General features: G+C 45.5%; 1 protein-coding gene across 1 annotated transcript in view; it reads left to right on the top strand.

Moving 5' to 3' along the window:
* The window catches only part of Aknad1 (AKNA domain containing 1), a 49,841-nt gene that overhangs the window by 14,444 nt on the left and 11,258 nt on the right, over positions 1-24,139 (top strand). Inside the window, 4 exon segments of the mRNA XM_045137987.1 lie at positions 5,632-5,694; positions 18,113-18,192; positions 22,493-22,615; positions 22,714-22,821. Coding sequence (XP_044993922.1) covers positions 5,632-5,694; positions 18,113-18,192; positions 22,493-22,615; positions 22,714-22,821 — 374 coding nt within the window.

Consider the following 24,139-nt stretch of genomic DNA (forward strand, 5'->3'; position numbering starts at 1 on the left):
GAATTCACTATGGAGTCTCAGAGTGGCCTCGAACTCACGGCGATCCTCCTACCTCTGCCTCCCGAGTGCTGGGATTAAAGGCATGCGCCACCATGCCCCGCTCCTTTTGCATTTTAAAATTTATTTATTTTTTTATTTTTAGAGAGAGAGAGAAGTGACACACAAGGGCCTCAGCCACTGAAATCAAATGCCAGATGCTTGCATCACCTAGTGGGCATGTGCAACCTTGTGCTTGCCTCACCTTCGTGTGTCTGGATTGTAAGGGATCTAGAGAGTCAAACATGGGTCCTTAGGCTTCGCAGGCAAGCGACTTAACCGCTAAGCCATCTCTCCAGCTCCATTTTGCATTATGTTGGATGCGATTTTAGTTGGTTGTGAGTCCCAGAGGAGCATAAGAAAACTCTAGAAAAGCGAAGGGCCTTCTCCCCTTGCCTCCTAAGATTTCTCTTCTCTTGTTTCTTCCACACTTGCCTTTACTTTCCCTAGTGGTTCTTTTTTCACATACCCCCACCTCATTTCTTTCCCTTATTTCAGAAGGAGAGGACAAATACAACATAGATTGGGGTGAAAGACCCCAATATCCTGACAAAGGAAAAATGTTGAAACTTAAATGGTTTCCTGAGTTAATTCACATTAGAAACTTGGATTCACTCTCATGTTGAACTTTCCACTTTTATGGAATCTTTTTCTTCTCTTTCTACTCCAAATAATTTTAAGATTCATTCCAGACCTCCAGGCTAAATGTGTTTCCACTTGATTTCCTGGTATGAATTAAAATAATCCATTGAGTAGACTTAATATTTGTGAAGTTTGGCTCTTTCTACACACAGCATTTTAACAAGGAACTGTTCTTGATGCCAAGATACTTTAATGGTTTATGTTTTAGAAATAGCCTCCTGAGGTTTTTTTTTCCCCCCTGAGGTAATTTTTACTTTTTATAAAATGAATGGAACCTCTGTCTACCTTTATTTCAATACTAAGTAATTAGACAGCAAGGATGAGGTTTAAATATTGATTTTTTTTCCCCCAGAGGTCATTATTTAGTTTTGGTCTCTGGGAAAAAAGATTACATGCTTCTGCCATTTAAAGAAAATTAATAAAGGAAGTATGTTTGTTTTCCAAGGAATCTCTTGCTTTGGCAGTCATTTTCAAGACAAGCCTCTGTGCACATTGAGACCAAAGTTATACAATGTTTATTTATATCCTAGTTACAACCACACTGTGTCTGGCATGTGTATAAATCAAAAGGATTTTAACTGCAATTATATCCCATATAGGGGAGAAGCTTTCAACACTGGGACAAGGGAGGGATCCAGCCTTTCCCAAAACTCAAAGCCACCTCAGGACAAGCAGAGGCTGATCAGCTCAATCACATGTGGTCTAACGTGGCAATGGGCAGAATCCCATACCACATTCAGGGACTTGCTGTGTCCAGAACCTTCTCAGTGCTCAGTCCAATGTAAATGTCTTCCTGTAAGGGCAAAACTTTTGCAAATTCTTTAAGTAATCATTTGCTTCATTAGCTGCTTGCTTATAATTCCCTTTAAATATCTTAAATAGGGACCTCAAAGATGGCTTAGCAGTTAAGGTGCTTGCCTGCAAAGCATAAGACCCAAGTTTGATTCGCCAGGACCCACATAAGACAGATGCACAAGGTGACACATATATCTAGAGTTCATTTGCAATGGATAGAGGCCCTGGTGTGCCCATTCTCTCTCTCTGCCTCTCTCTCTGCCTCTTTCTCTCTCTGTCTGTGCTCACAAATAAATAAAAATAAACAAAAAAAATATTTTAAAAAGGCTTGCGTTACCACACCTAGCCCAAAATGCTGTAAGTATTTTTATTTGTTATTATATTGAATTTACAGGTTACATTAGACATTTTTTTAATTGCAATGATCAGGGCTGGGGAGATGGCTCGGCAGTTAAAGGCATATACTTGTGAAGCCTGATGGCCTGGGTTAGAGTCTCCAGTACCCATGTAGCCAAACCCATAGGTGGCACATGTGCCTGAAATTTGCTCACAGTGGCAAGTGGTCCTGGTGCACCTGGACATAGTTTCATTCTGTCTCCCTTTCACTCCAAATAAATAAACCATATACACTCTTATTCTTTCTCTTTGACTCCAAATAAATAAACATACTTTTAAAAGTTGCAATGAGTGGGCTGGAGAGATGGCTTAGCGGTTAAGCGCTTGCCTGTGAAGCCTAAGGACCCCGGTTCGAGGCTCGGTTCCCCAGGTCCCACGTTAGCCAGATGCACAAGGGGGTGCACGCGTCTGGAGTTCGTTTGCAGAGGCTGGAAGCCCTGGCGCGCCCATTCTCTCTCTCTCCCTCTATCTGTCTTTCTCTCTGTGTCTGTCGCTCTCAAATAAATAAATTTTTTAAAAAAGTTGCAATGAGTATTTCTATCCAAGATTTTAATTTCATTTTAGCTCTTTTATGTCTTTTCCAAATATTATTAATAGGTGTTTTCTCTAAATGATACGCAAGAAAGAAATTCATAAACTGAACTTGTACTGGGCTACCTTACACAATTATGTTCCGAGTGTTTTGTTGACTTTCATTTGATTGGTTGTCTCGCTTTATTTATTTTTTTATTTTTTGGTTTTTCGAGGTAGGGTCTCACTCTGGCTCAGGCTGACCTGGACTTCACTATGTAGTCTCAGGGTGGCCTTGAACTCATGGCGATCCTCCTACCTCTGCCTCCCGAGTGCTGGGATTAAAGGCGTGCGCCACCACGCCTGGCTTTTTTGTCTCGCTTTTTAAATACGACAACCATAGCATTTATCTTTATCTATTTATTAGGGAGGAGAGAGAGAGAGAATGGGTGCACCAGAGCCTCTAGCCACTGCAAATGAACTCCAGATGCATGTGCCACCATGCGCAGCTGGCTTATGTGGGTACTGGGGAATCAAACCTGGGTCAGGCTCCGCAGGCCGGTGCCTCAACTGCTAAGCCATCTCTCCAGCCCAACCATTGCGCTTTTGAGTGAATTCCTGATCTTTGTTGTAAAGTAGAAGACAAGATCGAAAATAATGGTAGGGCCCCCCCGCCAAATATTTATGCTTTCTTCTTCCCTCCAATTCTTGTTTCTTTTTTGTCGGCACTAAGGGTTCAACAGGACAGGCACCTGCTCTAGTCCCAGCCCTGGTGAGTAACTGCATGCGCATGTGAGGGCATTCAAATTGACTCCCACTAGTTGTTTTTGCTTGTTTGTTTGTTTTGCTTTTTGAGGTTGGGTTTCATTCTAGCCCAGGCTGACCTGGAATACACTTGGTAGTCTCAGGGTGGCCTCGAACTCAGAGCCATCCTCCTACCTCTGCCTCCTGAGTGCTGGGATGAAAGGCGTGCACCACCACGCCTGGCTTTTTTTTTTTTTTTTTTTAATTTGCCGATTTCAGAATTTTTTTGTGTGTTTACTTTTATTTATTTATTTATTTATTTGAGAGTGACAGAGAGAGAAGGAGGCAGATAGAGAGAGAATGGGCATACCAGGGCCTCCAGCCATTGCAAATGAACTCCAGATGCATGTGCCACCTTGTGCATCTGGCTTACATAGATTCTGGGGAATTGAGCCTTGAACTGAGATCCTTAGGCTTCACAGATAAGTGCTTAACAGCTAAGCCATCTCTCCAGCCCATCCCATTAGTTTTTTGTAATGTTTTATTGATTTATTTATTAAGAGTGTGTGTGTGAGAGACAGAATGGGTGCACCAGGGCCTTCAGCCACAGAAACAAACTCCAGATGCATGTACCACCTTGTACACCTAGCTTACGTGGGTCCTAGGGAATTGAACCTGGGTCCTCTGGCTTTGCAAGCAAACACTTTAAACTGTAAGCCATCTCCCCAGCCCTCCCATTAGTTTTCCTTGCTCATCCTTAATGTTATCTCTTTCCAAGCCTGAATTTTTAGTGACTTATTTTATGTATTTTTCCAAACATACATTTTACTTTATTAATCACATTCTTTAAAATTTCATGTATTCTGTCTACTTTCAGGAATCCTTTCATTTTCTTAATTAGTTTATTTATTTTAGTTTAAGACTTTATTGTAACAAGTAGGGGAAAAGGGAAGAGGGAGAAGAGGGGAGAGAAAGGGAGAGGAGGGAAGAAGAGTGAGAAGGAAAAAGAGAGGGGAGGAAAAGAAAGCAGAGAGAGAGAAGCTGAGTGTGGTGGTACATGCCTTTGATCCCAGTACTTGGAAGGCAGAGGATGATTGCCTCAAGTTCGAGGCCACCCTGAGACTACATAATGATAATGAATACCAGGTCAGCCTGGGCTAGAGTGAGACCCTACCTTGAAAAACAAAAAAGGAAGGAGAGAGAGCATGTACCAGGGAGCTAGAATTACTTTACAGACTACTTCTTTTGTATGACTTTTTGTTTGAATAATTAATTTAGTTATTTTTGAACTTTCTCTCATATTAATGCCTTTTTAAAGATAGGGTTGGGATGTATCTCAGTAGTAGAGGGTACAGTTAGCATACTCAAAGCCCTGTTTAAATCCCTAGTACCAAAAACAAGCAAACAACTCCTTTAACTAAGCCAGGAGCCATGGTATACCAGAAGGATTATCTGAACTCAGGAGTTTGGGGCCACCAAGTCAACATAGTGAGAATTACCTCTTTTAAAACATACATATTGACGGTGGGGGTGGGGGCAGGTAGAGCCTCCAGCCACTACAAACAAACTCCAGATGCATGCACCAAATAAAAATTTTTGAAAATTCACATAGCAATTATTTCCATAGAATTACAGCTCTTAGAACTATAATGGTAAACTGGGAATGGTGGTGCATGTGTTTAATCTCAGCATTTGGGAGGCAGAGGTAGAAGGATCTCTGTGAGGTTGAGGCCAGCCTGAGACTACATAGCGAATTCCAGGTCAGCCTGGCTAGAGTGAGACCCTACCTTGAAAAACCAGTGGCCCCCCCAAAAAAAAAACTGCAATAGTAATTGGGTATGGTGCTGCCCACCTTAATTCTAGCATGTAAGAGGTGGAGGGGAGAGAACCAGGAGTCCAAGGTCATCCTTGGCTACATAATGAGTTCCAGACCAGCCTGGGCTACATGAGACCTTATCTCAACAAAAACAAAACAGTTCTAAGAGACTTCAACATCATCAGACCCAGGGTAGCAAGGGTTGTTGGCATGCAGAATACTTGGGAAGTCCACAAAAACGGAGGAAGTAAGTGTTGGAGAGATGGCTCAGCAGTTAAGGTGCTTTCCTGCAAAGCCTAGTGACCTGGGTTTGATTCCTCAGTAGCCACATAAAGCCAGAGGTATAAAGTGGCACACGCGTCTGGAGTTTGTGTGCAGTGGCTAGAGGCCCAGGCATGCCCATTCTCTCTCTTTCTCTTTTTCACTCTCTCTCTCTGCTTGCAAATGAATGAACAAATATAAATATTTTTTAAAGCTGGAGGGATTTATAGCTCATGGACAGCAAGGGGTGGGGGATCAGAGCCTGGCACACTTTGGAATGAAGCCCTGAGCAGGATGGCAGTCAGCACAGGCATGTGTCTTCCTTCCTGTCTGAAGGCAGGTCAGTGAGTCACGGAGCTGAGAGCCCCATTCCAAAGATGGTGTCACGGGTCCCCATGCCAACTGATGCCCGCTTGTTTATGTCTACTCAGAGAAGTGGAAGGTGAAATCTTCTAGTTGGAGATGCTACTTGAAGACATTAAAGAGAAACTGGGGCTGGGGAGATGGCATAGCAGTTAAGGCGCTTGCCTGCAAAGCCAAAGGACCCAGGTTTGATTCCCCAGGACCCATGTAAAGCCAGATGCACAAGGTGGCTCATGCATCTGGAGTTCATTGTGATGCATGCATTAGGAGTGTAACATGCACACACTGTTTTACCTGGCACAAAATTAGCTTATAGGTAGCCCTCATTTGAGGTTGAAGAGCATATGGGTGTCAAGTCATCCAGGATGTTGGTAGCACTCTCAGAAAGAGACAGAGAGCTGAAGTGCATTTGCTTTCATCCATCCTCTCTCTCTCTCTCTCTCTCCAGCTCAGGCTGACCTGGAATTCATTCTGTAGTCTCAGGGTGGCCTTGAACTCTCAGTGATCCTCCTACCTCTGCCTCCCAAGTGCTGGGCTTAAAGGCGTGAGCCACCATGTCTGGATAAATAAAATACTTTTTTTTTAAATAAAGAGGCCAGGTATGGTGGCATTGCCTTTAATCCCAGCACTTGGGAGGCAGAGGTAGGAGGATCACTGAGAGTTCAAGGCCACCCTGAGACTACAGAATGAATTCCAGGTCAGCCTGAGCTAGAGTGAGACTCTACCTTGAAAAACCAAAAAAAAAAAAAAAAAAAAAATTATTTGAGAGAGAGGAGGCAGATAGACAGATAGAGAGAGAATGGGTATGCCAGGGGCTCTAACCATTGCAAACAAACTCCAGATGCATGTGCAATCTTGTGCATGTGGCTTATGTGGATACTGGGGAATTGAACCTGGGTCCTTAGGCTTCACAGGCAGGCACTTTAAGTGCTAAGGTATCTCTCCAGTCCTCAATATTTTTTGTTTTTGTTTTTGGAGCCTCAATTACCAGAACATTTCAGACTTAATTAAAATTCTGAGGGCTGAACGTGTGGCTCACTTGATAGAGTGATTATCTAGCATTCACAAAGCCCTGGGTTCAATCACAGCTGGATAAATCCAGATGTGGTGGTACACTCCTGTTACCCCACCACTTGGGGATGGGGTGGAGGCAGGAAGATCAGAAGTTCAAGGTCTCCTCAGCTACATAGCAAATTTGGAAGCATCTTGTGACTACATGATATCCTTTCTCAAAAAAAATTTTTTTTGAGAAGTTGAGTTATTTAAATAATTGCCTTTGACTCTAGTTTCATACAGTATTTGAAGACACAAACTGGCTGATAGTCAAAATTTGAATGTGGTTTGTATTGGAGCTGAGATAAGATTTTATAAGGGCTGGGGGCTCATTTTAGTAGTACAGTGATTGCCTAGCATGATTAAAGCCATGGGTTCAATCCTCAGCACTACAAAACAACAACAGAAAGAATGGGCTGGAGGGAAGGCTTAGTGATTAGGGTGCTCACCTGCAAAGCCAAAGGACCCAGGTTGATTCCCCAGGACCCACATAAGCCACATGCACAAAGTGGTACATGTTTCTGGAGTTTGTTTGCAGTGGCCGAAGACCTTGGCACACCCATTCTCTTCCTCTCTCTCTCTCTCTGCCTCTTTCTCTTCTTCTTCTCTTTTTTTTTTTTTTTATCTCTCTCAGATAAAAAATTAAAATAAATAGCTGGGCATGGTGGTGCACGCCTTTAATCCCAGCACTCGGGAGGCAGAGGTAGGAGGATCGCCATGAGTTCAAAGCCACCCTGAACCACATTGTGAATTCGAGGTCATCCTGAGCTAGAGTGAGACCCTATCTTGGAAAACCAGAATTAAATAAATAAATAAATAAAATGTTTATAAAAAGATTATGTAAATATGGGCTTTTCCAAGGAAATGTGTTTCCCTTCTCCAAACACTTGGGTTCTTGACAAATTATCACTCATTCAAGGCCGAGCTTTAGAGAGAAGTCATTTCTAGGTCTTTGGTACCCACTTCCAAGGAGGATTCTTGGCTGTCAGCCTTTGTGACTCCCTAACCCCGGGTCTTGCTTGTTTTGTGCGTGGTGAGGGCCTTTGTCTTGTGAACACCGGCCTGAATGCCTGGTGTGGAATGGAACCCCGAGCAGCTTGCATCGCAGCTCCCTGCTGGGCTGGCCCTGAACCCACCTCAGGGTGGTGTGAGGGAGCTTGAGTCAGCTCAGTCATCACCCAGCAGCCACATCAGAGGCAGACACGCTCTTCTTAATTTGGTCCTAAGTCGACAGCAAGTATTGTAAAATGATGAAAACCCCATCACGTTGTAGTGAGTAACCTTGATGATAGTACACTGCTAATATTATTCACCTAAGTATTCAGTCATTCCTTCATCCAACAATTACTGCTAAGTGCTAGACACTTTTAGGTATTAGAGAAACAGCATGAACACTGTGGAAAATCACCAGCCAGAGGATGATGCATACTTACCAAATAGACTCAAAATACGATAAAAAATGTGAGAGGAGGCAGAGGTAGGAGGATCGCCATGAGTTCGAGGCCACCCTAAGACTAAATAGTGAATTCCAGGTCAGCCTGGGCTAGAGTGAGACCCCATCTCAAAAAAAAAAAAAAAAAAAAAGGAATGTTAAAGGTGGGCTGGAGAGATAGCTTAGCAGTTAAGGCATTGCCTGTAAAGCCTAAAGGACCCAGATTCAAGTCCCAGTACCCACATAAACCAGATGTGCAAGGTGGCACATGCATCTGGAGTTTGTTTGCAGTGGCTGGAGGTCCTGGTACACCCATTCTCTCTGTCTGTCTCAGTTAAATAAATAAATAATATTCTTTAAAAAAGAATGTTAAGGCCGGGCATGGTGGCACATGCCTTTAATCCCAGTACTACAGAGGCAGAGGTAGGAGGATCACCATGAGTTCGAGGCCACCCTGAGACTACATAGTGAATTCCAGGTTAGCCTGAGCTAGAGTGAAATCCTACCTCAAAAAACAAAAACAAAACAAAACAAAAATAAGAATGTTAGGGTTGGAGAGATGGCTTAGTGTTTAAGACACTTGGCTGAGAAGCCCAAGGACTCATGTTCAACTCTCCAGGTTCCACATAAGCCTAACACAAGTGTGCAAGGTCATACATGTGCACAAGGGGCTCCATGCATCTGGAGTTCTATTGCAGTGGCTGTAGGCTCTGGTGTACCCATTCTCTCTCTCTCTCTCTCTCTTTCAATTAAAAAATAAATAATATTTTTTTAAAAAGAATGTTAGGGGCTGGAGGGATGGCTTAGCTGTTAAGGCACTTGCCTGCCAAGCCAAAGGACCCAGGTTTGATTCCCTAGGACCCAGGTAAGCCAGATGCACAAGGTGGTGCATGCTTCTGGAGTCCATTTGCAGTGGCTGAAGGCCCTGGAACACCCATTCTCTCTTTCTGCCTCTCTCTCAGATAAATAAATATATATATTTATATTTTAAAAAGAATGTTAGGGTTGGAGAGATGGCTTAGTGGTTAAGACACTTGCCTGAGAAGCCTAAGGACTCATGTTCAACTCTCCAGGTTCTACATAGTCAGATGCACAAAGTGATGTAAGCGTGCAGGGCCAGAAATGTGCACAAAGGGGCACATGCATCTGGAGTTTGATTGCAGTGGCTGGAGGCCCTGGCATGCCAATTGTCTCCCTCTGTCTCTGTGTGTGTCTCTCTCTGCTAAAAGAAAAAAAGTCAGTCTGTTGGACTTGCCTCAGAAAAAAAAAAAAAAAAGAAAGAAAGAAAAGGATGGCATGTCTTTAATCCCAGCACTCGGGAGGCAGAGGAAGGAGGATTTCCATGAGTTCAAGGCCACCCTGAGACTACATAGTGAGTTCCAGGTCAGCCTGGGCTAGAGTGAGACCCTACCTCAAAAAACAAAAACAGGGCTGGAGAGATGGCTTAGTGGTTAAGCGCTTGCCTGTGAAGCCTAAGGACCCCGGTTCGAGGCTCGGTTCCCCAGGTCCCACGTTAGCCAGATGCACAAGGGGGCGCACGCGTCTGGAGTTCATTTGCAGAGGCTGGAAGCCCTGGTGCGCCCATTCTCTCTCTCTCCCTCTATCTGTCTTTCTCTCTGTGTCTGTCGCTCTCAAATAAACAAATAAATAATTTTTAAAAAATATAAATAAATAAATAAATAAATAAACAAAAAAAAGGATGTTAAAGGTGCTATGCAGTTCCATGTGACTCTGAAACTCACTAGCTCTGTGATCTTGGGAAAGTTGTACAATCTCTCTGTGCCTCAGTTCCCTTTTCTGTGAAATAGAGACAATCACGCCTGTCTGGCAAGGTTGTTGAGAAATTTGAATGAGTTAGCCCATGTAAAGTACTTGAAATAAAGCCTGGCACAGAGTCATCATGTCACCTGGGTGTTGGCTGTCATGCTTGTTAAGTATAGTAAGCATAGGTGAGCAGTGTCTTAAAGGACACATGGTGGGAGGTGACATATGAACTGAGTTCTGGAAGGAGAGGCCTCAGGCAGGTGAGGAGTCTAGGTAAGGTCCATAGGCAGGATGCAGTGCGGTCTCAGGGGATATGACTGCGCGTACTGCAGTCTTTATTATTGTTATTATTTATTACTACTACTACTACTATTATTATTGGAGAGAGAGAGACAGAGAGAATGGGCGTGCCATGGCCTCCAGCCACTGGGAACTCCAGATGCATGTGCCACCTTGTGCATCTGATTTGCGGTGGGTCCTAGGGAATCAAAGCTGGGTCCATCACTAAGCCATCTGTCCAGCCCGTCAGCCACTTACTCTTATGTGACCTTGCCAAGTTGCTCAAGTTCTCTGAGCCTCAGATCCTATCACTGAAGTGGAGACAGCAGTGCCAGGATGATTCGGAAGCAACAAAGACGGCCATAGGAGAAGGAGCTTGCCTACAGTCAGCAAACAATGAACAGTGTGGGGCTGCTTCGATCCATAAAAAGCACTGAAGTCCTCCCGAAGTTAATGAGCAAAGGATATCAGCTAAAAAACCACAAGGGATTGGAGAGATGTGGCTTAGTAGTGAAGGTGCTTGCCTGCAAAACCCAAGGACCCAGGTTCGATTCCCCAGGACCCACATAAGCCAGATGCACAAAGTGGCACATGTATCTGGAGTTTATTTTCAGTGGCTGGAGGAATTGACACACCCTTTCTCTCTCTCTCTCTCTTGTTCCCTCTCTCTCAAATAAATGAAAAAGTTAAAAAACAAAGGTCATAAGTAGAAAACGCAGCTAATAATAATAAAGGAAACCTTTAACTCTGTCAATTATAGAAGAGATCCTATCGTCAACACAACTTGTATCCCCCTTGCCTCCCGGCGCTTATATTAACACTTCCAAGTGATAATTCCTGGTCATAAGAAGGGGTGTGGTCAGCTAAGCCACCCACATTGTTGGTGGGTGTGTAATCCAATCATGAAACTTTGGCGGAAAGCAACTTGGCAAAGTGTATCATCATCACACAAACATGCTGGAAACTTTTGGCCCAGATGTTTCCTGGGGAAGTACTTGGAAATGTGGAAAAAGCTGCGTGGTCGGTGATGCTCAATGGTGGAGAAAGTCCATTTGTTTTTGTTTCCATAAAGGGGAAGACTACTGTGAATGGGGCGTGCTGTCGGCCCTATCTGTTCAGGAGTGCAACTGTTTGGTGCTAAAAAGGAATATATGGTGCCCAGCATAGTGGCACACATCTTTAATCCCAGCACTTGAGAGGTAGAGTTAGGAGGATTGCTGTGAGTTCAAGGTCAACATGGTGAGTTCCAGGTCAGCTTGGGCTAGAATGAGACCCTACCTCAAAAAATATAAAATAAGCAAAAAGAATATATAGTATATGCATATACATATGCATATATATTCAATCAGGGTCCTGAGTAGTGCCTAAACCTTTTAATTCACAGATGAATATACTTCTTGGGGGAAAAAAAAAAACAACTTTTAGAGCTCTACTGGCTAGTGGCCAAATTGATTAATTTGAAAATTATCTTTCTGAGATGGCTCAGTGGTTAAAGGCGTTTGCTTGCAAAGCTTGATGGCCTGCGTTTGAGTCCCCTATACCCACGTAAAGCCAGAGGGACAAAGTGGTGCATTTACTCAAGTTTCATCAGCTGCAGGATACTCTGGCGCCCCCATCCCCCGCTCCCCACCTCTCAAATAAATAAATAAAAATATTTAATAAGGGCTAGGCAGATGGCTTAGCAGTTAAGGCACTTGCCTGCAAAGGCTCAGGACCCAGGCTTGATTCTGTTACCCATGTAAGCCAGATGCACAAGGTGGTGCACACACCAGGAGTTCGTTTGTAGTGGCTGGAGGCTGTGGTGTACCTATTCTCCCTCTGCCTGCCTCTTCCTCTCTCTCAAATAACTAAAGAAGTAAATATATCTTAAATTTAATAAAAAAAAAAAAATTGTCGTCCAGGCTGATGTTGTAACTCAGGGGCAGAGCAGTTGCCTAGCATGCCCAAGGCCCTGGGTTTGAACCCAGCTTGGTAAAAACACAAGGAAATAGAATATACAACAACTTCCAAATCTGTTTGTTCTGGGGTAGGAGGTGGTGTAATAGGAGGGGTGGAGAAGGAAAAAGAATTTTCTCTCCTGTAGCGGAGATTTCAAAGCCCAGAGGAGGAGAAAAGCAGTCAGAATTGAAGCTTCCCTTCCCTAAACCAGGCCCGAGATGCTCAGTCCACGCGGAGAAACAGCAGAACCAAGTCTGGGCTCTTTCTCAGCCCGGCCCCCTAGCCCCGGGCTCGCCTCTCTACCAGCAAGAGCTGCTGGGCTCTGAACTGGGGTAGCCAGAGGAGCCGTGAGCCGGCTGCGTGCGGGGCTGGGTCAAGCAGCCACGGGGGTGCCTGCCCTCCATCGCACCACGTGAGTGCTTGTGGCACATCAGGACCCCAGTGGTACCTCGGAAGCGCAGGCGTGCGCAGAAATGATGGTACCCAGTTGGCACGGTGCCTTCTGCCGCAGACTCCTTGGATGCTGGCAGCTTCTGGCTGCTATTCCCAGGATGGCCCTGGGTTCCTAACTCCAGTGGTGAGGGGGGTGACAGCTGACCAAACCACTGGCCAGCCGTGGAAGCAAAGGTATCATATCTGGCTGCCCCGCCCCCAAAATCCCCTAGCACTGGTTAGTTCTTGTAGATAGATGATAGATAGATAGATAGATAGATAGATAGATAGATAGATAGATAGGTGACATTGTGTGTGTATGGGCATTCCAAAGTCTCTTGACACAGCAAACAAACTCCAGACAAATGCACCACTTTGTGCATCTAGTTTTATGTGGGTCTTGGGGAATTGAACCCAGGCCATCAGGCTTTACAAGCAAGTGTCTTTAGCCATTTAGTCATCTCCCCAGCCCTCTTTTTTTTTTTTTAATTATTTACTTATTTATTTGTGAGGAGAGAGGGAGAGAGTGGGCATGCTAGAGCCTCCCCCAACTGCAGATGAACTCCAGACCATGCCCTGCCTTGCGTATCTGGCCTTAAGTGGGTACTGGGGAATCAAACCAGGGCCAGCAGGAGGCTTTGCAAGGGCATGCCTTTAACCGCTGAGCCATCACCCCAGCCCTAGCACCAGTTCTTTATTGCGGGGAGCATCAGTCTCCCCATGGAAGTATTTTTTTTAATGATGAATGTGCCCCCTTCCCACCTACTGCATCAGCAGTTTGAGGGGGGACACTCTGGGAGGTCCCCCAGGTGATTCCAGGGGCCTGCCTGGTTGAGGGAGGGTCTGCAGGCCGTGTTTAGACATTGCCCGGCTAGGGCATTATGATTCTCCGCTGAAGGCCAGCTCCCACTGGCACTGCCAGCTGTGATGAGCAAGTCCTCCCTGTGGGGCCCCTGCTGCCCCCCACAATCTCACCGGAAACAGGCCTCATTATCCTTCTCATGGCTGACTTCCCATTCCTGAGCAAGAATTCTCCCAGCACTACCAAGCTGCAAACTATAAAATCTGAAAGGGAAATCCTGAATGTTTTGAAACCCACATCAGAACAACTGTTGCCCAGTGAGGTTTAGAATTTTTGTGGGTGGCTTCTGTCAGTGAGCCGCACCGCCCCCTCCCAAGCCCCAGGGACCCAGGGACCCGGCAAAGCTCAGCCCATTTACCTAGCAAAGGTCAACAGTGAAGGAGGGAGGGGTTATTTCACAACTCCTACTTAAGTACACAATGAACTCTTAATAAAAAACAGATGACAAGGCCTTGGAGACCAAAGTTTCCTGATAGAAAGCACTCCACTATGGGAGCGGGAATTTGTCCTAAGTGTTTTATTGAGTTTCTGTCCCCATCCCCTCCACACCACCTCCCAAGAAAACAGCATGGAGCTTGAACTAAAATGATGTAGGGGCTGGAGAGATGGCTTAGCAGTTAAGCGCTTGCCTGTGAAGCCTAAGGACCCCAGTTCGAGGCTCGATTCCCCAGGACCCACGTTAGCCAGACACACAAGGTTGTGCATGCATCTGGAGTTCATTTGCAGGGGCTGGAGGCCCTGGTTCGCCCATTATCTCTCTGTCTCTCTGCCTCTTTCTCTCTGTGTCTGTCTGTCACTCTCAAATAAATAAATAAAAATAAAAATATAAATTTTGAAAAAAAAAGTGTCATCTGGTGTGGACTATTGCTTCAAACCACCATGACAGTCTTCAGCTTTGTGTGCCTCTAAACACAAGGGTGCTGCTGAAGCTTGCCCAGTCAGTTCAGACCATGTACATATACATATATATATATATATATATATATATACACACACACACACACACACACACACACACATATATATATATATATATATATTTTTTTTTTTTTTGATAAAGAGAGAGAAACAGCGGGTACACCAGGGCTCCTGCTACTGCAAACGAACTCTAAATGTTATGTGGGTTCTGGGAAATAGAATCCAGGCCATCAGGTTTTACAAGCAAGCACCTTTAACCTCTGAGTCATCTCTCCATCGCACCAGGTTCACTATTTTGATGTACTGAATTGAAGTTCAGACTTTGGACTTAAAAAATGCTTCTTACTAGGTATAATGAACATACTTTGACATTTAAGAAAGGTTTTGATTAAGCACGCAAAGTTCGCGTTGTTTCTCTTCCAAATCCCTAGTCTAAACCCTACAGAACCGCATAAACACCAAGACAGGGCCTATGTCCAGGGGAAATGAACGTTTACACTGGACTAGATTGGGCTGGAGAGACGGTTCAGCGGTTAAGGCGCTTGCCTACAATGGACAAGAGGGGCAAGTACCAGTGGAAAATCACACAGTGAATTCAAGGGGAACATGAGCTATATCATAATTTATGTTGAAACGTTGGTAAAATACATCATAACCCTGAGGAATTAAAAATATTTTTGTTTATTTATTTGCAAGGAGAAAGAAAAGAGTATGAGTGTGACCTGAGGCCTCTTGCTGTTCAAACCAACTCCAGATACATGCACCACTTTGTGCATGTGGCTTTACGTGGGCACTGGGGAATGGAACCCTGGTCATTAGACTTTGCAGGCAAGAGCCTTTAAATGCTGAGCCATCGTCCCAGGCCTATGAGCAATTATTAATTGAAGAGAGAACTATACACTCTTTTTGTTGTTTTTGTTTTTGTTTTTCGAGGTAGGGTCTCACTCTAGCTCAGGCTGACCTGGAATTCACTATGGAGTCTCAGGGTGGCCTCGAACTCATGGCGATCCTCCTACCTCTGCTTCCTCAGTGCTGGGATTAAAGGCGTGCACCACCATGCCTGGTAACAATCTTTATCTTATTTTTTTTTAAATAGTTTATTTATTTATTTGACAGAGAAAGAAGGAGAGAGAGAATGAATGGGCACGCCAGAGCCTCCAGCTACTGCAAACGAACTCCAGATGCATGTGCCCCCTTGTGCATCTGGCTAATGTGGGTTCTGGGGAATCGAACCTCAGCCCTTTGGCTTTGCAGGCAAATGCCTTATCTGCTAAGCCATGCCTCCAGCCCTATTTTTTGTAATTTCTTTTATTTTAGAGAGAGAGAGAATTGACATGCCTGGATCTCAGCCACTGTAATCAAGTGCCACACACTTTTGCCACCTAGTGAGCATGTGTGATCTTGTGCGTGCCTCACCTTTGTGCATCTGGCTAATGTGGGATCTGGAGAGATGAACATGGATCCTTAGGCTTTGTAGGCAAGCGCCTTAACCACCAAGCCATCTCTCCAGACGATATACACTCTTTGAAAGATCAGATATGTCTTTGATGGGATGCGTTCCTTATGAAGTTGACACACAAATTATAAATTATCTGAATGTAATTATGCTAATGTAAAAATATATCCCTGTATGTTATTTTGCATGCAAAACTTTGGACTTAAGAGTACTTTGTCCAAAGAGTACTTTGACGACTTTGTTTTGTTGAAAAACTGCCCAATAAGCCACGTGTGGTGGAGAACACCTTTAATTCCAGCACTCAGGAGGCAGAGGTAGGAGAATCGCTATCAGTTCGAGACCATCCTGAGAGTACAGGGTGAATTCCAAGTCAGGCTCTGCCAGAGTGAAACCCTACCTCAACGCCCCGCCACCACACCCCAGAAAAGAAAACCTACCCAACAGAATTGCCCTTGAGAGAAAGGAGTTTAAAAGAAGCAGATATAGTAAATCATGCCTTAGACTGGGCTTGAATGAGATCCAGGTTTTCCATTTTGGGGAGCAGCTGTTCAAATGCTCCAGACGTGGAGGGTGGAGACAGAAAATGAGGTGTGAGACTATGTGACTCAGGACGAGAGTATGTTTTTCCAAGAGGAGAGAAAGGGCCTGGCTTCCCAGCCCCAACCCGAGGAACCCCTGGCAGGGTCCCCATAATGCTACAGCAGCAGGCCCAGGCACCCTTGGACGTAGGTGCCTTTGCTCAGTAGTGCCTGGAAGTCCTACCCCAGCCCAGGGCAATCCCGTGCCATTCTCACCAGGATGCCCTGGGCACAGTTCCCTCCACACTAAGATTGTGTAACTGCCCCTGGGGGGCGCTATTACTGTACTCCAAGGGCTGAGTGCCTTGCTGAGAGAACTGTTCTTAATTAAAATTCCTCTGGGGGAGTTAGAATGTCTGTAAAGGAGAGAGACTGAACTGACTGGGAAAAATCTGATAAATGCCAACTGTAAGTGCTTCTTTCTCACGCCCCCTGGTGGCCAGATGCAACTAAAAAGCGAACACAGGCTCCCCCGCCTTTACCCTGCTAGGTGAACCGCCCTGGTGCTTGCACAGCCAGAGCTAGTGACCCAGTAAGGACAGGTAAGCAGCTTCTTCCCAAAACAGAACTGGCCCGGCGCGGTGGCGCACGCCTTTAATCCCAGCCCTTGGGAGGCAGAGGTAGGAAGATCACTGTGAGTTCGAGGCCATCCTGAGACTACATAGTGAATTCAGGTCAGCCTGGGCTAGAGTGAGACCCTACCTTGGGAAAAAACAAAAACAAAAAAACAGAAAACAGAACTGGTTTCAGGTCAGGCATGATGGCTCACGCCTCAGATTCCAGCCTTAAGGGAGGCCGAAGCAGGAGGATTACTACAAGTTGAGGCCAGCTGGCCAACCAGGTTCAGGTGCGAGATTTTTGTCTCAAAAACAAAGAATCCAAGGGGCTGGAGATGGCTCAGAGGCTAAAGGCGCTTGCTTGCAAAGCTTAACAGCCTGGGTTCAATTCTCCAGCGCTCATTTAAAGCCAGATGCACAATGTGGAGCATATGTCTGGAGTTGGTTTGCAGATGTATGAGGTGCTCAGCACCTATGCTCTTTCCTTCTCTTTCTTTTTTTTTTTTATATTTTTTGTTCATTTTTAAATTATTTATTTGAGAGCAACAGACACAGAGAGAAAGACAGATAGAGGGAGAGAGAGAGAATGGGCGCGCCAGGGCTTCCAGCCTCTGCAAACGAACTCCAGACGCGTGCGCCCCCTTGTGCATCTGGCTAACGTGGGACCTGGGGAACCGAGCCTCGAACCGGGGTCCATAGGCTTCACAGGCGAGCGCTTAACCGCTAAGCCATCTCTCCAGCCCCTTCTCTTTCTTAAATATATATCATCACCAAGCCAGCTGTGGTAGCATACACCTTTAATCCTGGGAGGCAGAGATAGGAGGATTGCCATGAGTTCAAGGCCAACCTGATACTACATAGTGAATTCCAGGTCAGCCTGAGCTAGAGTGAGACCCTACCTCGAAAAACCAAAAAACAAAACAAAACAAAAACCCCGATAACATATACCCAAATAAACCACAACTCTGAAAAAGCAGACTTTGAGATAAAGGAATAAGGAAGCTGCCAATTTGTATAATGCCATACAACAAATTTCTGTTTTGTGTAGGTATCTAATGGTTAGATAGGATCAATCCACTGTGGAGTATTTTGTAAAGATATTTTTATGAGAACACATTGTACTGGATACAGGTCCTCACAGAGAAACAAACTCCTGGCAGAGGGAACCTCTGTGTCAAGGATGACATTGTTCTGGGCTCAGATATAAGAGATTTAACACTTCTGTGTACTGATGTGACAAATGTACTCAAATGTTGTGGTATCACCTGCACCTTTTTTAGGAAACAAAACATGGACCATAAAGACCACATGAGGACCATTGTCATCAACGAAAAGGCACAGCACAGAGATTTCACTCCAGGTATGTGTGAGGGGGCGGAGCTGTGGTTTCCAGAGTCCCTCTCTGTGAACTCTGCTCACAGCGGGTGTCAGCTTGCCTTCTGGCATTCCTATAGCATTGCCCTAAGCTAGGATGGTCATATATATAAATAGATATAATTTGTTTGAGAGAGAGAGTGACAGAAAGAAAAAGAGGCAGATAGAATGTGCACACCAGGGCCTCCAGATGCTTGTGCCGCCTTGTACATCTGGCTTTACATGGGTACTGGGAATTGAACCTGGGTCCTTTGGCTTTGCAGGTAAGTGTGCCTTAACCAGTAAGCCATCTCTCCAGCCCTAGGATGGTGTCTTTTTGTTTCAAAATGTAAATAATCAGTAACTACTAGATTTAAATAGAAAGCAGTGAGGTAGGGAGAAGGGGCAACTCCTGTTTCTAGCTGGATTCACAGGATTCCGTGGACCGGGCCACGAGACCCACAACTGCACTTGGTAAGGTTAGCGGGCACACGGGAGCTGCTGCTGACTTGCCCGTACACATTTCACAGAAGCCAAGAGAGCTGCAGGAGGGAGGAGACCGAGCCTGCATAAGGGCATGGAATTCATTGATTTTAGTCATGAGATCCTTGCCCTACAAAGCCAAGAACCATGCCCTGGGTGAGGAAGAGGTGGGCTGGAAGCCTGCCTGTCCGGGCAGCTCCCAAGCTTGAAGTCACTGGAGCTGACTGTTCTCCTAGCCCAGCGGAGACTCTGGTCCGAGTGTTCATGTTCTGTTGCCCAGAGTCTTGCCTGCCGCTCAGCGTTCTGTCAGGCCAGGCTTGGTACTAAGCTGGGTCCCCTGTGGATGGCACATGCTTTTTTCTTTCTTTTTTTTTTTTAAAAAAATTTTAATTAATTTATTTATTTGAGAGTGACACAGAGAGAAAGACAGATAGAGGGAGAGAGAGAGAATGGGCGCGCCAGGGCTTCCAGCCTCTGCAAACGAACTCCAGACGCGTGCGCCCCCTTGTGCATCTGGCTAACATGGGACCTGGGGAACCGAGTCTCGAACCGGGGTCCTTAGGCTTCACGGGCAAGCGCTTAATCGCTAAGCTATCTCTCCAGCCCTCTTTCTTTTTTTTTTTTTAATTTTTTTTTTGTCTATTTTTTATTTATTTATTTGAGAGCGACAGACACAGAGAGAAAGACAGATAGAGGGAGAGAGAGAGAATGGGCGCGCCAGGGCTTCCAGCCACTGCAAACGAACTCCAGACGCGTGCGCCCCCTTGTGCATCTGGCTAACGTGGGACCTGGGGAACCGAGCCTCGAACCGGGGTCCTTAGGCTTCACAGGCAAGCACTTAATCGCTAAGCTATCTCTCCAGCCCTCTTTCTTTCTTTTTTTTTTTTTTTTTTTTTTTTTTGAGGTAGGGTCTCACTCTAGCCCAGGCTGACCTGGAATTCACTATGGAGTCTCAGGGTGGCCTTGAACTCACAACAATCCTTCTACCTCTGCCTCCCCAGTGCTGGGATTCAGGGTATGTGCCACCATGCCCAAGCCTGACTTGATGGTACATTCTTTTTTTTTTTTTTTAATTTTATTTTAGAGAGAGAGAGAAAATTGGCACGCCAGGACCTCAGCCACCACAATTGAACTCCAGATGCTTGCACCACCTAGTGGGCATGTGCAACCTTGCACTTGCCTCTCCTTTGTGCATCTGGCTAACATAGGATCTGGAGAGTAGAGCATGTGTCCTTAGGCTTCGCAGGCAAGCGCCTTAACTGCTTAACCATCTCTCCAGCCCTCAGTGGCACATTCTTAATAAAGAGGCTTCATGGACTGAACACTAGTTATGCTCCACACTTACATCAGGGGTTTTTAAAGTGTGGTCAGAGGATTCCTTGAAGCCCTTTTGGGAAGAGCTCCTAATCATTCTAGAAAAATGCAATATTGTAACAGAAAGAACAGAAATACAGCTATGGAATCCAGCTGCTTATTGTTAAGCTGGCCAAAAATATTTGCCAAAGCATAAAATAATGACACGCCTCATTTGCATTTGGGTTTTTCTTTTCTTTTATTTCCCTGAGGTAGGGTTTCATTCTAGCCTAGGCTGACCTGGAATTCACTGTTGCAGTCTCAGGGAGGCCTTGAACTCATAGCAATCCTCCTACTTCTGCCTCCTGAGTGCTGAGATTAAAGGCATACGCCACCATGCCTAGCTTGCTTTTTTTTTTTCAATTGGGGAAAACATATTTTCATTAAAACATGTTACTTTGTTGAACTTGAAATGAATTTATTATTTAAATTTTTTCTTACTTATTTGTTTAAGAGAAAGAAGAGAGAGAGAGAGGGAGGGACAGAGGGAGAATGGGCACACTAGGACCTCTAGCCATTGCAAACACTCTAGAAGCATGTTCCCAAGGTAGGGTCTCGCTCTACTCCAGGCTGACCTGGAATTCACTATGTAATATCAGGGTGGCCTCAAACTCACAGTGATCCACCTACATCTGCCTCCCATGTGCTGTGATTAAAGGCGTGTGCCACCATTCCTGGCAAAATTTATTATTTTTTAAAAATATATTTATTTATTTGAGAGAGAGAGAGTGGGAGAGAATGGGTATGTCAGGGCCTCCAGCCACTGTAATCGAACTCCAGGCATATATACCACCTCATGCATCTAGCTTCATATGGGTCCTGGGGAATTGAACCTGGGTCCTTTGGCTTTTGCAGACAAGCACCTTAACTGCTAAGCCTTCCCTGCAGCCCTGTTATTACTTTTTTTTAAAATTTATTTATTTATTTATTTGAGAGCGACAGACACACAGAGAGAAAGACAGATAGAGGAAGAGAGAGAGAATGGGCATGCCAGGGCTTCCAGCCTCTGCAAACGAACTCCAGAGGTGTGCGCCCCCTTGTGCATCTGGCTAACGTGGGACCTGGGGAACCGAGCCTCGAACCGGGGTCCTTAGGCTTCACAGGCAAGCGCTTAACTGCTAAGCCATCTCTCCAGTCCTGTTGTTACTTTTTTAAAAATATTTTTTTATCAGAGAGAGAGAGAGAATTGGTGTGCCAGGGCCCCCAGCCACTGTGATCGAACTTCAGACACGTGCGCCATCTTATGCGCATGTGCAGCCTTGCACGCTTGTGTCACTGGGCACCCGGCTTATGTGGGACCTGGAGAGTTGAACATGGGTCCTTAGGCTTCCCAGGCAAATGCCTTAACTGCTAAGCCATCTCTCCAGCCCTACTGTTTAATTAATTTATTTGAGAGAGAGATTTATATAAGATTTATATAAGAGAGAGAGAGAATGAGCAAGCATATGAACATGCCAGGGTCTCCTGCCATTGCAAACAAACGTTAGACACATGCATCTGGTTTTATGAGCGTGCTGGAGAATTGAGTCTGTGTCAACAAAATTGCAAGAAAATACTTTTAAATGCTGAGCCGTCTCCTTGACCCAAATTTATTATTTTTACACTTTTTATTTATTTATTTATTTTTAGAGATGGGGTCTTATCACGTTGCCTGTGCTGGTCCCAAACCTCTGGTCTCATGTGATTCTCCTGCCTCAGCTTCCCAAGCAGCCGGGTGGTGCCGCTGGCATTGTTGTTGCGATTCCCGGTGGTCTGGGTAGTTGGCCTCAGAGCCTTGTACATGCTAACCTAGTGCTTTTCCAGCAACTCTCAACTTTTACTATTTTTATTTTATTTTATTTGGTTTTTCAAGATAGGGTTTTGCTCTAGCCCAGGCTGACCTGGAATTCACCGTGTCGTTTCAGGGTGGCCTCAAATTCACACCTCTGCCCCCTGAGTGCTGAGATTAAAGGCATGTGCCCTCACACCCGGCACTTTCATTTTTTTAAAAAAATGTATTTTTTTCTTTTTTGGTTTTTCGAGGTTGGGTCTCTCACCATAGCCCAACTGACCTGGAATTCACTATGGAGTCTCAGGGTGGCCTCGAACTCACCGCAGTCCTCCTACCTCTGCCTCCCGAGTGCTGGGATTAAAGGCGTGCGCCACCACGCCCGGCTAAAAATATTTTATTTTTGCTTATTTATTTATTTGACAGAGAAAGAGGGGTCACCTTGTGCATCTGGCTTAGGTGGGTTCTGGGGAGTCGTACCTGGGTCCTTAGGTTTTTTTTGAGGTGCATCTTGAGACTTTCCCATCAAACCTGCTGTCAGAGGAGCTCCAAGTTGAACTCCTGGGCTGGCAACAGTCCTTGGGGACAGCTGGGGAATGGACGCTTGGGTACTGAAAGTCAGCGCTCTGCTGTCCACACCACATTATGTAACGACACTGAACAACCCCTTTCGCCGTTTTGTGTGCCCCTTGGTCCTTTCCAGGTTGTGACACAAGGCCCAGCTTCCGTTGTGATCCTGGCGCCGGACTGCAGAGTGACACGCTCCAAGAGCGGGGCGCTGACACGCACCACCGCCGACGAGGGTGCAGCAAGGAGCCGCTCAAAGGTGAGGCCGCCTCGGGGGGCCCCGGGAGCAGTGAGCAAAGACGGGAGCCCCTTAACCCTGACTGATGATCAGCTGTATTCCCAACCTTTTCTTTTCAGAATTTCATTATAGATACAGCACTCCAAGGCAGAGTTCCCTAAATCATAATGGAAGAGGTGCCTTTGTGCAAACCCGCTCTTTACATGAAAATAAACCGTCTTCGCTTTGTAAGTACATCTCCTGCCTCACCCTGTCTATGTCAATGATCCGATCTCCCCGGCCTGGGAGGCCAGATGATATTGTTACTGCTCCCCGCTATCTCCCGGGGAGTCCCTGCCCTCTCCCGTCTGCTGCCCGGGTCTCCCGCAGTCACTGGGCACTTCCCATATTAAGCCTGGCATGTAGTGGCCAGTAGCTGTGTGGGGGCTGGGGCATGTGAAATACCAGTGATAAAGGACTCAGAAAGTGACCAGGGCTGGACCAGTGCACGTAAAGGACGAATGATGTCTGCTATTATTGTGACTATTCAGAAGGGCCCAAAGTTTTAAATATATCCATAACAAATTAGTGAGCATGTGCTTTTGTGCTTCCCAGACATCACATTGCTTATTTCCAATGCAAAAATCTGCTGTCTGGGCTGGGGAGATAGCTTAGCAGTTAAGGCACTTGCCAGCAAAGCCAAAGGACCCAGGTTTAATGCCCCAGTAACCTACATAAAGCTGGATGCGCAAGGCGGTGCATGCATCTGGAGTTCGTTTGCAGTGGCATGCCCATTCTCTCTCTCCCTCTTTTTCTCTCTCTCTCATAAATAAATAAAAAAATAAAATGCTTTAAAAAAAATCTCCTGTCTTTGGAAAAGTTAAAATCCCACATACAGTCATTTATAAAGATTAAGACATGACTCCTTCCAGCCATGGAGTTTCCAGTTGAGGGAAACCCATGCCCAAGCCAGGACAGTGAAGAGTAAGTGTGGTAAGTACTAGACGTAAGGACAGTGGGCACCGTGGGCACACGGATCAGGGAAGGCAAGCCTTCTTGTGTCATTTCAGCAGCACACTTAATGCTCTGACAGGACACGCTGTCTCTTCAGCCCTTCTGAACTCTCTCTGGGGACAAGCATTGGCAAGAACGTCTCTTACCTTTCTTTCTTTCCTTCTTCCTTCCTTTCTTTTGTTTTTGGAGGTAGGGTTTCACTCTAGTCCAGGCTGACCTGGAATTCACTATGCAGTCTTGTAGTCTCAGGCTGACCTCGAACTCACAGCGATCCTCCTACCTCTGCCTCCCGAGTGCTGGGATTAAAGGCGTGCGCCACCACACCTGGCTCATCTCTTACCTTTCACGGTTGCCAGTGCCCCAGACCAAAGAACATTGTTTACCTGACTGACCTCAGCTGTGTCTCTCCTACCCTCCCCCAGCTTGCCAGATCCTTCAACTGGAATATTCTTCTGGAGTGATAATCACTCAGACTGCAGAAGCCATAGGATGGACTTTATTATCTCTTCGGCTCTGGTCTTTTTTCATTTCTTTGTTCCCCTTCCTTCCTTT

Source organism: Jaculus jaculus, chromosome 19, assembly GCF_020740685.1.
Source record: "Jaculus jaculus isolate mJacJac1 chromosome 19, mJacJac1.mat.Y.cur, whole genome shotgun sequence".
NCBI classification, from domain to species: domain Eukaryota; kingdom Metazoa; phylum Chordata; class Mammalia; order Rodentia; family Dipodidae; genus Jaculus; species Jaculus jaculus.